The sequence below is a fragment of the Hippopotamus amphibius genome, chromosome 7 (assembly GCF_030028045.1).
Source record: "Hippopotamus amphibius kiboko isolate mHipAmp2 chromosome 7, mHipAmp2.hap2, whole genome shotgun sequence".
Lineage (NCBI taxonomy): Eukaryota > Metazoa > Chordata > Mammalia > Artiodactyla > Hippopotamidae > Hippopotamus > Hippopotamus amphibius.
In genome coordinates, this window is record NC_080192.1 from 86,876,338 (window position 1) to 86,890,523 (window position 14,186).

General features: G+C 58.6%; 1 protein-coding gene across 1 annotated transcript; it reads left to right on the top strand.

Annotated features, from left to right (window-relative positions):
• The first annotated feature begins 486 nt into the window (after nucleotides 1–486).
• On the top strand, nucleotides 487–9,699 carry FBXO41 (F-box protein 41). The gene is made up of 12 exons (XM_057743070.1): nucleotides 487–1,376; nucleotides 2,922–3,147; nucleotides 3,657–3,730; nucleotides 4,002–4,360; nucleotides 5,142–5,383; nucleotides 5,614–5,729; nucleotides 5,850–6,002; nucleotides 6,169–6,264; nucleotides 7,636–7,754; nucleotides 7,908–8,066; nucleotides 9,339–9,454; nucleotides 9,563–9,699. The coding sequence occupies exons 1-12, from the start codon at nucleotides 487–489 to the stop codon at nucleotides 9,623–9,625; spliced, it is 2,613 nt and encodes an 870-aa protein (XP_057599053.1). The 3' UTR covers nucleotides 9,626–9,699.
• The last annotated feature ends 4,487 nt before the right edge of the window (nucleotides 9,700–14,186 follow it).

Consider the following 14,186-nt stretch of genomic DNA (forward strand, 5'->3'; position numbering starts at 1 on the left):
CCGGGGTTCCTTTTCTTATTGCTGCGTAACATACCATTATGAATATAACACAATTTATCCATTCTACTGGTGATGGGCGCGTCGGTTATGTCCAGGTTGTAACATTATAAATAAAACTAATGCCTTCTTTTTTTCCCTAGAGAATTCTGATTCTTTCTCACTCTCATACATGCACAGTCCTCACACAGGTACTGGAGCAGGCCAGTCCCCTCTGGGAGGTCTGGCCGTTGGTCTCCCCTCGCCCCTCTCTTCTGGGCATGTTTTTCCTGGGGACGTCAGTTTCGTCACGGGTGGGGGATACGGGTTGGAGGGATACCACCTTCCTAAGGCTCGCTCCCTCTCTTCTAGCCTCCTTGTCCCTGGCCGCCAGCGCCCTAAGCCTGCCTGACCCCTCAGGGGGGCTCGCCCGCGGGCCCCCATGAGCGCACCCGGCTGACCGTCAGGGCGGCCGCGGTGGAGCCCGGGCGCCGCGGGGGCGGCGGGGCCATGGCCTCGCTGGACCTGCCCTACCGCTGCCCCCGCTGCGGGGAGCACAAGCGCTTCCGGAGCCTGTCGTCGCTGCGCGCGCACCTGGAGTACAGCCACACGTACGAGACGCTCTACATCCTCTCCAAGACCAACAGCATCTGCGACGGTGCCGCGGCGGCCGCCGCTGCCGCCGCCGCCTCCGGCTTCCCGCTGGCGCCTGAGCCCGCCGCCCTGCTGGCCGTGCCAGGCGCCCGGCGCGAGGTCTTCGAGAGTACGTCCTTCCAGGGCAAGGAGCAGGCGGCCGGGCCGTCGCCCGCGGCACCACACTTGCTGCACCACCATCACCACCACGCGCCCCTCGCGCACTTCCCCGGCGACCTGGTGCCCGCCAGCCTGCCCTGCGAGGAGCTGGCCGAGCCGGGCCTCGTGCCCGCCGCCGCCGCGCGCTACGCGCTCCGCGAGATCGAGATCCCGCTGGGGGAGCTGTTCGCCCGCAAGTCCGTGGCCTCCTCGGCGTGCTCGACGCCGCCGCCCGGGCCTGGCCCCGGCCCCGCCTCCGCCTCGCCCGCGTCCCCCTCGCCCGCCGATGTGGCTTACGAAGAGGGCCTGGCGCGCCTCAAGATCCGCGCACTGGAGAAGCTGGAGGTGGACCGACGGCTGGAGCGGCTGAGCGAGGAGGTGGAGCAGAAGATCGCGGGCCAGGTGGGCCGGCTGCAGGCCGAGCTGGAGCGCAAGGCAGCGGAGCTGGAGACTGCGCGGCAGGAGAGCGCGCGGCTCGGGCGCGAGAAGGAGGAGCTGGAGGAGCGCGCTTCCGAGCTCTCGCGCCAGGTGGACGTGAGTGTGGAGCTGCTGGCCTCGCTCAAGCAGGACCTGGTGCACAAGGAACAGGAGCTGAGCCGCAAGCAGCAGTGAGTGGCCCGGAGGGCCCTGTGGGTGGGTGTGTCTGTGAATGTTCCTGAGTAGGTGACCGTTGCGTGTCACTGTGCCGCCGCCACTATCGTGAGTGTGGCTGTGTATGGGGCCAAATTATATGGGATCTGTGGCCACTAGCATGTAATGGTGGTGCGCGTGGGGCCAAGAGTGCTATGAAGGTGTATATTTAGGCCTCTGAGTCCGTGGCAGTGTGACCGCGTACCTGTGTGTGAAGACGGTTTCTCTTCCTTCCCTATCCTCCTAGCCAAGGCCAGTTCCTGATGGTGACGCCAGATCCTCTAACCTTTTGCCTACCCAAAGACACGGCTCAGTGCTCCCCTCTCCCTTTGCCTTCGTCAGGTTGTCCCTGTCTGCTGTATCATTCCTGAAAACATACAGACGTACCTTCCTTCCTCCCCTCTGCCTAACCCCATCTCCCCCTTAAGCTACTGCCCATTCTCTCCTCCTTGCAGAAAAACTCCTTGAAAATATTGTTTCTACTCCTTGTCTTCAATTTCTTTCTCCCCTTTCTCTCTTGAACCCACTCTGAACCTTGTCCACCTGCATCACTATCCTCCATGTTATCGTTGACCTTTATGTTACCAAAGCCAAGTCATCCTCTTACTTAGCCCACTGGCAGCATTTGACACAGCTGATTGTTGACACGCCTTTTTAACTTGGCTTCTAAGACACCCTCCTGGAATTTCCATCTCTCTCTATTGGCTTCTTCTCAGTCTTCTTCGCTGGCTTCTCCTCATTCCTCTGGTCTTTAAATGTAAAATTATGGAGTAAAGAGATATGATTTATTTGTCCCCATTGTGATATGAGCTCCATGGGGGCAGGAATTTTTCTCTGCTTCGTTCACTGCTGTAGCCCCAACATGTAGAATGGTGCCTGGCAGCTAGAAGGTGCCCGTAAATGTTGAATGGATGCATGAACACCTGTGAATGCACTTGAGAGTAAATACTTACATGGCTCTTAAGTGTGCTATGTGTCCGTGCAACTCCTGGAGGGTGGTGCAACTGTAAGTGTGCTTTTCTGCATCTGAGAATGTTTCTGAAAGTGTGTGTGTGTGTGTGTGTGTTTGAGTGTGTTGGTGGGACTGTGCCTCAGATGTGTGTGCCTGTGAATGAACGTGATATGAGTAGGTGTACATGAGTGTGTGGGGCTGGCTGCTGAGCTGTGTGGACTGTGAGTGTGTGCCCGTGAGTGTTTCTGAAGGGAGGAGGTGGCTGTGTGTGACTGAGCATGCCTGTAAGTATTTCTGTGGGGAGCAGGGGTGCCTGGTTGTGTGCTTGGGGCTGGGTTGGTGGGGTGTGCGTGTATGACTCAGAGTGTGCGCTTGCATTTCTTTGTGTGCTGCTGTGTGTGCCATTGTGTGGGGCAGTGCTCCTGGGTGTATTCTGCATGTACCCATGTGACCACAAGGGGACACTGCGGCCAGCTGTGCCCGTGTCTCTCCATACTGCTCAGGGTCTCCTCCGGAGGGTGGGTGGGCAGCCATGCCCAGGCACTGGGGTAAGAGACTGCTCCCGGCCCAGGGAGGTGGTGCAGATCGACCAGTTCCTGAAGGAGACGGCGGCGCGGGAGGCCAGCGCCAAGCTGCGGCTGCAGCAGTTCATCGAGGAGCTCCTGGAGCGGGCCGACCGCGCCGAGCGGCAGCTGCAGGTCATCAGCAGCAGCTGTGGCAGCACGCCCAGTGCCAGCCTAGGCCGCGGAGGTGGGGGAAGTGGCGCTGGGCCCAGTACCCGGGGCCCAGGCAGGACGGTGAGTGCCCACCTGCCTCCCCTCCTCCACCTGCACACCTGACCCCCTGCAGCCTCACCCCACACGTGGCCTGACACCCCCCCCCCCCCAGGAGGCTCCGTGCTTCCTTCTTTGGCGCTGCCCCGTGAGCGGACTCCAGGCCTGAAGTAGGGGTCCAGGAATAGGGGAGCCCCTCTGATGGCAGAAGTGCCAGCCCTGAGGCTGTAGTGAGATAGCATCCAGCAACCCCAGTCCTCAGGCAGGGGCTTGCCTCTGCCCATCCCTGCAAATGAGAGCCCAGGAGCCACAAACTGGGGTCTGGGGTGCTTGGTGGGTGTGGGAGGGGGCTGGTGAGCCTGCCTCTCTGGGCTGTCTATCTGTCTACTTGTCCATCTTTCCCAATTATTTTCCTTCTTCTCTCTCCTCTCCCCACCTCTTCTCTCCATCTCGTACCCTGTTTCTCCTGCTTCTTCTCATCCCCTGGGCTCCTCTGCCTCCCTGCCTTTCCCTCCCATTGTGGGGGCCCACAGCGAGAACACCACGTGGGCCCAGTCATGCCTAGCACATATGCGGTGTCACGGCATGGCTCCTCTCCCAGCGCAGGGTAAGCCATGGGCCAGGCCCGCCCCACACAGCCCACCCTCCCCCTGGAAAGATCCACTGGCCCACTGGCTGGCTGGCCCATCTGGGGCTTGGCTTTTCCTCCCCCCGCCCCGTCCTCCTTGGGTCACCTCTGTCTGCCTTTCCACACTCAGAGGGGACTCTTGGAAAGTAGGGTGGGTGGGTTGCCCTTGGCCAGTGGTAGGGGTGGCATGGGGAGTTCGGGCAGGCCTAGGACCTCTTGCTTCTCACCATCTGGCACCACCCCACCCCAGGGCCTCCTGTCGCATCCCAGCTGCATCCCAGAGCTCAGGCTGCTATGACAGTGACAGTCTGGAGCTGCCTCGGCCAGAAGAGGGGGCACCTGAGGACAGTGGCCCCGGGGGTTTGGGCACACGGGTCCAGGCTGCCAACGGTGGCTCAGAGCGGGCGCAGCCCCCTCGCAGCTCAGGCCTGCGGCGCCAGGCCATCCAGAACTGGCAGCGCAGACCCCGCCGACACAGCACGGAGGGGGAGGAAGGTGACGTCTCGGATGTGGGCTCCCGAACCACCGAGTCAGAGGCGGAGGGCCCCTCGGATGCTCCCCGCCCCGGGCCTGCTGCGGCTGGGCCGTTGAGCGGCTGCCGGCTCTCCGGTGAGTCCTGGGCGGGGGATTGAGAGGACAGTCTTCCGTGGTGCCGGGCCTCTCAGGGGACCCAGGGCTAGGGCAGTGAATCTCCTGGGCTCCTGCACCACCTTTCCCCTTGCCCCAGACTTCCCACAATGAGAGTGACAAACTCCCTCCCGCACAGGGCCCTGCAAGCTTGGGGCAGGAGCTGCTGGGACAGGGTGGTGCTGTAGCACAGGGGCACTCAGATCGGGTGTTGCCCGAGGATGCCACAGGTCAGGGGGTCCATTCATGTGACATTCACAGGAGAGGAGCTGAGTGTTCAAATGGACGCCTGGGAACAGTGGGGCGAGCCCCCTCCCGTATCCATACAAGGCCATGTGCATATGTGGGTGGGTCAGGGTCAGGAGGCTGGAGCGTTCAGGTCAGGGTGCTTGGCCGTGCCCCGGGGACTGCTCTGGGCAACCTCTCACCTGCCTTCTGTTCACAGATGCAAGGTTTCTATCCAAACCCCTTCCTTCTCCAGACTTGACTCAGTTGCCTCATCTAGGGCATGGCTTTGGACTATGTGATGATGTATGACCTTAAAAAGAAAGTTCACTTGAGGAAGGGCCACCTTTTTCTAATTTGCAAAATTAGGGATGGCAGCGATGCAGAGGAGGGAGAAGCAGAGGCCCTTTGTCCCTCCTCCCAAGTTGCTGGTCCCCCAACATGGTTCTGTCATGCCCGTTCCTCCTGCAGCTCCTACCCTACCTCAGCTCCCCACCTATACCCCCACACTGACCTTTGACCCTGTGGTATCGTGCAGCCCGCCCTGAGGGAGGCAGTGGGCGGGGTCGGCGAGCTGAGAGGGGCAGCCCCTCACGCTCCAATGAGGTCATCAGTCCAGAGATCCTCAAGATGAGAGCCGCCCTGTTCTGCATCTTCACTTACCTGGACACGCGCACACTGCTACATGCCGCCGAGGTCTGCCGGGACTGGCGCTTTGTGGCCCGCCACCCAGCCGTCTGGACACGGGTGCTGCTTGAGAATGCCCGCGTCTGTTCCAAGGTGCCTGTCCCTGCCTGCCGCCCTGCCCTCCCAATCACCCTTGCTGTGAACCCATCCTTTCCCTGGCAGAGTCTCGCCCTGCAAGGTCTGGTCCTTGCAACCCTTACAACATGCCAGCTCCAACCTGACTCCCCAAAATCCTCTTGTGAGGCCTTCTATCCTGGGGCTGATCCACCTCCACCCAACCAAACGGATACCCTCCTCCCCAGGTAACCCCTCTCTCCCTGCAGTTCCTGGGAATGCTGGCGCAGTGGTGCACCCAGGCCCACTCGCTGACACTGCAGAACCTGAAACCCCGGCAGCGGGGCAAGAAGGAGAGCAAAGAGGAGTATGCCCGGAGTACCCGGTGAGACCATGGTGGGTGGGTGGGGGCTGCTCCTGGGCCGCAGACCCAGAATGATGTCGGGATGCTTCCCAGAGGAGGAGCTGGCCACAGACAGTGCCCTGACCTCTTGGCCATCCCCAGGGGCTGCCTGGAAGCAGGGCTGGAGTCTCTGCTAAAGGCAGCGGGGGGGAATCTGCTGATTCTGCGCATCTCCCACTGTCCCAACATCCTCACTGACCGTTCGCTCTGGCTGGCCAGCTGCTACTGCCGCGCCCTGCAGGCCGTCACCTACAGGTGGGTCCACAGCACCAGAAGCAAGGCCTCAGGCCTGAGGGGGTCCCTGGGCTCTGCATACCCTTCTCCCAGGGCTCTTGGGCAAAGGGACCCAAGAGCTCTGTGGCCCAAGGGAAAGGAGCAGAGGCCACCAGAGTGGATGGCCCCAGCTTTGTCTTTCCAACAGAAGTGCCACAGACCCGGTGGGCCATGAGGTCATTTGGGCCCTGGGTGCAGGCTGCAGAGAGATTGTCTCCCTCCAGGTGGCGCCACTTCACCCCTGGTGAGCCCAGTCAGGGGTGGGGAGGGGCAGGGTTGGGCCGGATGTGGGGCTGAGGACTGAGCAGATCTGGGCCCATTCCATATGCTGTTTGGGGTGAGAGATTCACATTCATTAGGCTGTCATTAGGCGACAGGAGCAGGGCTTCAGAATCAGACTTGGGATCCCGCCCTGGCTTGCTAGCAGTGTGGCTTTGGGCTACCCAGTCGAGCCTAGTTTCTCAGCTGCAAAGTGAAGGTGATATTAGGGATTTGTCGATCTTATTAGGACTATAGCTGGCTCAAATGAGATGTGTGCATAAAGGCTGCAGAGCCCACAGTGAGTGTTCATAAACGCTAGCTGGAAATAGCCAGGTTTGTTTGGCACATGAAAGGCAGTTCAGGGAGGTCAGTGTACAGAAGAGCTGGTTTTCAGAGAGTCCAGGGTGAGAGATCACTCCTCGCTCTACTTGAAATTCCTCAAACATACCAGGCTTTTTCACTCCCTGTGCCTGCCCTGGAGACCACATGACACCTCCTCCTGCGTCTCCCAGTGCCCCATCACTAACACCCTGGTAGAATTTGTCCCTGCTCCCATTCCTCCTGCACATCATCCTGGTCCCTGCTGTAGTCCATTTTACAATAATTTCTCTGTATTTCAGTCTACACCAGACTTGTGTTTCTCAGGGCAGAAGCTGTCAATATCCATTTCCGTATCCCTGGTGCTGAGCACGTGGCAGGAGCTGGGTGGTTGTTAAGTGATGAAGTGCTCAGGAAGCAGCAAGTTTGGTGTGAGTGATGCGCAGGGCCCAGAGAGCAATGAGTATAGAAAGGAAGGTTGGGCCAAGGTCAGAAGGCCTTGCCTAAGAGGTTTAGATTTTCGCATTTTATCTAGAAAGCGCTGGGAAACCATTGGGGGGTTTTAGATCTTAAAAAAAAACAGAATTATATCAGACTGGTCATGTTCTGTGTCATCCCCCCATTGCCCACCTCTTGGAGGCGGGGACTGTGTCTACATGTTACCACTGTGTCCCCAGGGCCCAACTCAGTTGTTCTTGGTCATGGATGGCACTTGAGAAGCATTTGTTGAGTGACTGAGTGAGAGAATGTGGGAGTGAGTGGCTGGCTGTCAGCAACCACTGGGTGAACTGGCAGGGAGACGAGTTGTATTATCAGATGATGGTCTGAACTGTGGGTTGTAGAGTTATTCAGGAATCAGAGTCTGCAGGTCTTGGCAGGAGGTGAGGGAGGAAGAGCCAGGGAGGATCTCAGGTTCCTGCCTTGAACAGTTGGGTGGTTGGTGGGGTCTGGGGGCTGGGTCCTGACAGAGGAGCAGGCTGAGGGTATCACGCAGCCAGGGCTTCCCTGACGGCTGTCCCTCCACCCCGTTCTCCAGCCAGCAGCCCACGCGCTTCAGTAACCGCTGCCTACAGATGATCGGTCGCTGCTGGCCCCACCTCCGGGCTCTAGGGGTCGGGGGTGCTGGCTGTGGGGTGCAGGGCCTGGCATCACTCGGTGAGTCTGCCCTTGGGACCGGGGTAGGGGGTGATGGGAAGCGGGCATGGGTGCAACACTAAAATCCCAGAGGGGCTCGGGGCTGCAGCCTGGGTGGTGACAGGAGGTGACCTGGGGTGCTTGTCAGCAGCCCCTCTTCTTCCCTCTTCCTAGCGAGAAACTGCATGCGACTGCAGGTCCTGGAGCTGGACCACGTGTCGGAGATCACCCAAGAAGTGGCGGCGGAGGTCTGCCGGGAAGGCCTGAAGGGACTGGAGATGCTGGTGCTCACAGCCACCCCCGTCACCCCCAAGGCCCTGCTGCATTTCAACAGTGAGCGATGGGGAACGTGGGGTGGGGTACCGCCGTCACCTCTTATCATGGCTGGTCAGCAAGTAGCATTACCAACTCCCTCTTGCTCCTAGTCAGCAAACATCAGCACTGGGGTCAGACGGACCAGGGTTCTAGTCCTGGCTTTGCCACCAGTGCCTTCTGAGGCCAGCGTGGCATTTAAGGCCTGCCAGCATCTGACCCAAATGGTTCAGTTCAATGGACACGTACTGCCTTGTGCTCTGTCCACGCTGGCGACACGAGCTGTTCAGCACCGTCTACCATCTACCCCGACATGAGCCTCCAGCCAAGGGCAAGGGCAGAACAGATGGGTTCTGGAACTGGCTGACCTACGTCTCGATTCTGGCTCTACTGTTTATTAGCTGTGTGACTTTGGGCAAGTTACTGTACTTCTCTTGAGTTCTGTATCCCCATCTTTTAAGCTGACTTCTAAGCTGAATGGGTGGGAGGATTCATGAGATAATGTGTGTGAGCCCCCCAGGACAGTTCTCAGGGTGAAGCCTTCAACACACCTCTGCTGGCCCCCGCCTCCTTCCAGCCCCTACTCCCCTCCCAGTCATTCCTCTGCCTTCGTTGAGGACACAGGTGCCCAGCTTGGGCTGCACACACCCAGGTGAGACCATCATCTGGGACCATTTTGCCCCTGGCAGGACCCCATGTCCTGGGCACTGAAGGTTCCTTGACATCATCTCCAGGATCCTCTTCTTCCCTCCCCTTCAGCCCCAGGGCCCTGCCCTGGACTGACCACCAGAACTAACTGCTTGGCCTCCAAAATCATAACCTCTAGAATCTTCTCAGCCTCCTGACCTTCTTGGTCCTCCTCCCCTGACTTCATGGCAGCATCCAGTCCCTTAAGCCCTCTGCTCCCAAATCCTTTCTTCCTTGCCTCCCTTCCCCCAGTGCTCCAGCCAAGATCCATCAGCCTCACCTCAGCCACTCTGTCCTTGTAATTCATTTCCACATGCCCAGACCATAGCACAGTGGTCCGCTCTGCCAGGGAAATTGCTAGAGCCCCTGCACAACTGGCTGTTCTCCACTCGTCCTCCCAGAGTCCACCACAGCCTCTGCTTTTTGACCTCACCCTCCACCTTCTCCCCTTGCCCAGCTGAGCCCGGGGCAGCATGGATCTGCTCCCAGTGCCTGGCACACAGTTGTGTCCCAGAGAGTTCTGATATTATTAATTAGTAAGACGAGAGGAGACAGCCCCATGGCCCAGGTCAGAAGTGGGTCCCCACCTGACACACCTTTTCCCAGGCATCTGCCGGAACCTCAAGTCCATTGTGGTCCAGATTGGGATTGCTGATTATTTCAAAGAGCCCAGCAGTCCTGAGGCCCAGAAGCTGTTTGAGGACATGGTGACAAAACTCCAGGTGAGCAGCTGGCTCTGAGGCCACCCAAGACCCCAGCGGCATCCCTAGACGAGGGTTGGTGACCTGGGTGTTTGAAGGGAGGGGAACTAATGCAGGTTTGGTCTGCAGGCCCTACGGCGGAGGCCCGGCTTCTCTAAGATCCTGCACATCAAGGTGGAAGGCGGCTGCTAACCCGGGTGGGGGGCAGCGGTGCCCCTGCCAGCCCCACACCAGGGCACTCTCTTTGGACCTCCAGAGGGACCCTGATTTGGACTAGACCTTTGGAGGCCTAGTGTTATCCCTGGCTTCTGGGGAGGGATTGTCAGTCTCCTGTCCTCCTGCTGGGACTGTGGAACAACAGGCCTGACCCTGAGCCCTGCCTCTCCGGGGCAGGGGCTTGGACAGCTGTCCCCCGACTCCCACCCCATCCTCAGCTGGAGCAGCTTTCTGGGCACAGCCAGCGAAGAGCTGAGTCACCACCAGCACATGGTGTCATCGCCCTGAGGATCTGCAATAACCACCAGTGGCCCCTCAGCTGCTCAGGCTGCTGGGGCAGGCCTCCCCTTCGTGAGGCCCAGCCTCCTGGTCTGGAGCCTCTGTTAGGGCCCAGGCCAGAGGGTTGCTCCACAAGGCAGCTCAGACTTGGCGAGGAAGGCTCTTCTCTTCCCCTTGCCCTGTCCCAGCCCTTCAGACAGCCCACCAGGGCTCTAGCGGGTCCATATTCTCCAGGGATAACCCTAGGGTCTGGGGATGTGGTCAGTGAAAGTGGAAGGAGGGGGTGCAATGAGGTAGTGGGGCGGGCTTGGAAGGGCAAAACATTCATCCCCAGGACACTGAGACCACCCCTCCTGAAGGGGGGTATTGCCAGGTAGAGAAAACTGCGAGTTTTTATTGCTGTAGAAAAGACAAGACCCCTCCCAGCCACCACATACCCAACGACACACCAGAACTAAATTCAGAGCAAAAAGGTGCATGTTTCTATACCTTCCACCAATCCTGAGCCTCTAGATGGGCAAGGTCCCAGCTCTGGGAAGTGCTGACAGCAGTGAGAAATAGTTCCTGTCCTCAAGGAATGTACTTCTAATCCGGGTGCTTGGGCAGGAATCTGATGGCCTCTGGGTCCCCAAGGCTATGTGCGAGGGACTCACAAGGCTGCACTCCGCGCTAGGGCCTGGAGGAAGCCTGGTTTGTCGCCTCGTCTCGCTAGGTTGCTTAAAGACGTGGCCTTGGTGGGGGGCCAAACCCATGGGGCCGATAATGAGGAAGAGTCCCGCATTGGACTTGCCCCCCACCTTAGTCTCCACTGTCCCCACGGGCTGAGGGCTGTGTTGGGGGTCTGCTGCCTGGGGCAGTGCTGGGACCTGAGTCAGAACCACTGGCTTGGAACCCTTGCACGGTTCCGAAAGGGCCAGGTCCTGGCACTGTGGCTCTCAAGACTCAGGTCTCCCCAGTTCCACCTCTAAGGACTCCCACAGTGGCGCAAAGGCTGTGGGTCCTGCCAATCTTCATTTGGAAAGTTCTTTCAAACATTAATCTAGATCCATCTTGGGGTTTCCTTCTCTCCTGTTACAGGATGGGCTCTCAGCCCGAATCATTAGGCCACTGGCTCTGGCTGGGGCTGGGCTTCTCTCATTTCTCAGTCCTTTCCAGGAACCCAACTTTCTGCCACAATCTAGCATGGACATCAAGACCCGCCCTGGGTTACCCTGCAACGAGGTCTCCAGAGCTAGGACCCCACAGGATCAGAAGTGTACCCAGCTTTCCTGGCTCCCCACCCAGCCATGTCCTGGCTCTTTTCATTGTTGATGATTTTCCTCCCATGGCTTGTTCTGGCCCTGCCCTTTGAAGACCCCAAATACCAAGGGTGGCATGTTGCAACTCCCTGTCCAGTCCTGCACGAAGCCTTGGCTGCGTGGCATCCCCACCCCAGAGCAGCTGATTCCATTGGCTCTCACCTCCTCAGCCCTGTCCCCAGGAGTCACGAAGGAGAAGCACAACTTTCCTCTGTTCTGGGGCCTGGAAGGGGAGTGGAGCCCACTTGGCCTGGCTGCCCTAGGTGTGTCTGTTCTGCTTTGCCAACTGCACCCTCCGTAGCCCCTGCTCCCCGTGACCCCCAGGACCAGAGGTACTGCCCTCCCTCTGTCTCCTGGACAAAGCACAAAGGGATGCCTTGCTTGGCCTGAGCCTGTCCTACTGAGGGACTTCTGCTCCAGGTAGTCTCCATCTCTGAATGCAAGGCTTGGGCAATTTCTCCCTGGGAAGATGCTCGCTGGAATGCCTGGCATCAGTTCTGGGAAAGATCAGGGTGTACAGGCAGCAAGGTCGAGTGGGAGAAAGGTGGTACTGAAAGGCCTGACGGTTGTTGTAGGTTCCTTCTGTCCAGCAGCACTGAACACCACCAGGACTGGGGGCAGCAGAGTGGACAAGACTCCCCTCTCCTGCTGGTGGGAAGTTTGCCTCTCAACAAATTTGGCTGTTTCCAGGAAACCCACCAAGGCCTGCGCCCCATATTTTCCAGCTGAGTGTGTGAGGGCATGTGTGGGGGCGCATATGGCACAGGCCCAAGCCCCTGCCCATGGGAACCATGGGTCACAGCGTGTCCCACTGCACACCTGCGGCTGACAGACTTTTGCACCCTGGCCTTCATTTCTGCCCTGAGAACTGGCGGGTTTGCAAGCTTCCCACCAGCTTGATGCTATTTTTGCCTCTCCTCAGGGAGATGAGCCCTGCTGCTGAGTGGGAAACTTTTGTTTGCTTGGATGCTCTACTTGGTCACTTCTTTGGCAAACACACAGCTAGGGCTGAGGATGGGGAACAGGGATCCAGGGCCTGGCCATCCCTAGGAGAGCCCTCTTACTCAAAAGAGAGTCCTCTTCCATATCTCACACCTGATGAGATGCCAAAAAGAGGAATATTTAAGAGAGCAAACCAAGGCAGGCCCTGCTCCAGGGGTCCCAGCGTGTGTAGAGGCCCCATGGGTGTCGGCCACTTGGTGTCCTTACCACCTCTCCCTGCTAGTCCAGCGCCTGGGAGGCTTAGGGGTATTTGGCTTGAGTTCATCACGCTTTATTCAGGCTGCCTCCCCACAGCACTGGCAGAGAACAGAGGAGATGCTGTATCTGGATCCCTGAGGAAAAGTGGGCTGCCCAGAACCGTGGCTTTTCATTGGCCAGGAGACCACCTAAGGACCAAGTCAGCTCATGTTTTCCTAGTTCCATGAGAGGGGAGTTTGAGCCAGTCCCTCAGGAATTGCTGGGTTGGGGAAAAAAAAAAAAAAAAAAGCAAAAAAGCCACCTCCTTTCCAAGGCCTGCTGCTCCAAGGTTTGACTCTGTCCTTTGCCTTTGGGTCCTGCCTGTCCCCCTGGTCCTGGTCTCCAGTCCTCTGGGCTGCGGGTGGGGAGCTGCCCAAGCCCCAGTCCTCCTGGGCGTTCAGTTGAAGATCTTTCCAGAGTGACTATTGGTGCCAAAGACTCAGTTCCTGGTGGACTTGGGGTGAACACAGGAGAGACAGTGACTGGGTGCAGGGCCTAAGTGCCCAGAGGAGTGGACTCATACCAATGGGATCTGTCACAGCCCATCAGTCCCTGATGAGTGTAACTTCCCTCCCCCAGGGTCCTGGCACTTCTCTCTTTACCCTTGGTGGCCGTACTTTCTCACCCAGCCTCGTCCCAGGCCCCATTTCTGTATATATTGCTGTGTATCGTGTGTGTGTATTTATTCCCAGACAAGTGTGTTCATCTGCAGCCTTGCCTGAGGATAAGGTTTAGGATTGGGTGAAGATCAGAATACCAGGGCCAACTAAGGCAACCAGCTCCTCGTCCAACCCCAAACCCTTGGGACCCTGGCCAGTCCCAAGACTGCCCCGACAATCAGGCAGGCTTCCCCGCCACAAGTCCAAGCCTTGTCTGCCACTGCTGGCAGGGTCCCATGCCTCAGCTCTGCCCTGGCAGAGGCCTTGCATTCAGGGGCAGGCTCGCCTCGCGGCTGGCACCAGTAGGCCTGGCTCTAGTAAGCCCTGCTGGCGGGGACCTCCACAACCAGCCCTGGGCCCTGCCTTCCCCGCACAGCCAGGCTTCAGTGGGCCTGAGCTGTGAGAGGAGGGCTTCCCCCACCCCAAGCACATCAGGTAGAGGGGTGGAGAGCATTTTTTGGTTTTGTTTCTGAAGTGGTGCCTGTACCTCCAGCCCCCAGGGGGCCTTCCCTGGCCCCACTTTTCTGCCCCACCCAGGCATCACCATCCCAGCACTTTGCTCCACATCACCCATAGATGCCCTATGCCGAATGTACCTGAGCGTATGTATTTAAAAGGACTCAAATGGGCATCGGAATTTGTGGCTTTGTATCCAATAAAAGATGGTGAAACTGGAATAATATCTGCCTCAGGGAAGTAAATGGTAGGTGGCCACAGCTGCCAGCCTGTCACCAAAGCTTCCTGCGGCTGAAATGCACTGAGGTAGGAAGGAGGCGGATGATCTGAATGGCATCAATGAGGTGAACTGAATATTGGGAAGACTTGTCTCAAGATGGCAGACATCACCACTGGAGGGAGGCCGTGCAGGTTACTGCCCCTGCCACAGCTTTCAGCGTGTGCAGGCAGAGTCTCGGGTGTCACTGCTGACTCTCATCCAGGAGAAGCCATCTTGAAGGGCAACCCCAGCACACATACAGCAGAACAGCATGCAGCTGCCCATCCCCTCACTGGCTTGGTAACCTTGGGAGGCTCTGGCCAGCCAATCCAGCTTTGGCCTGATGG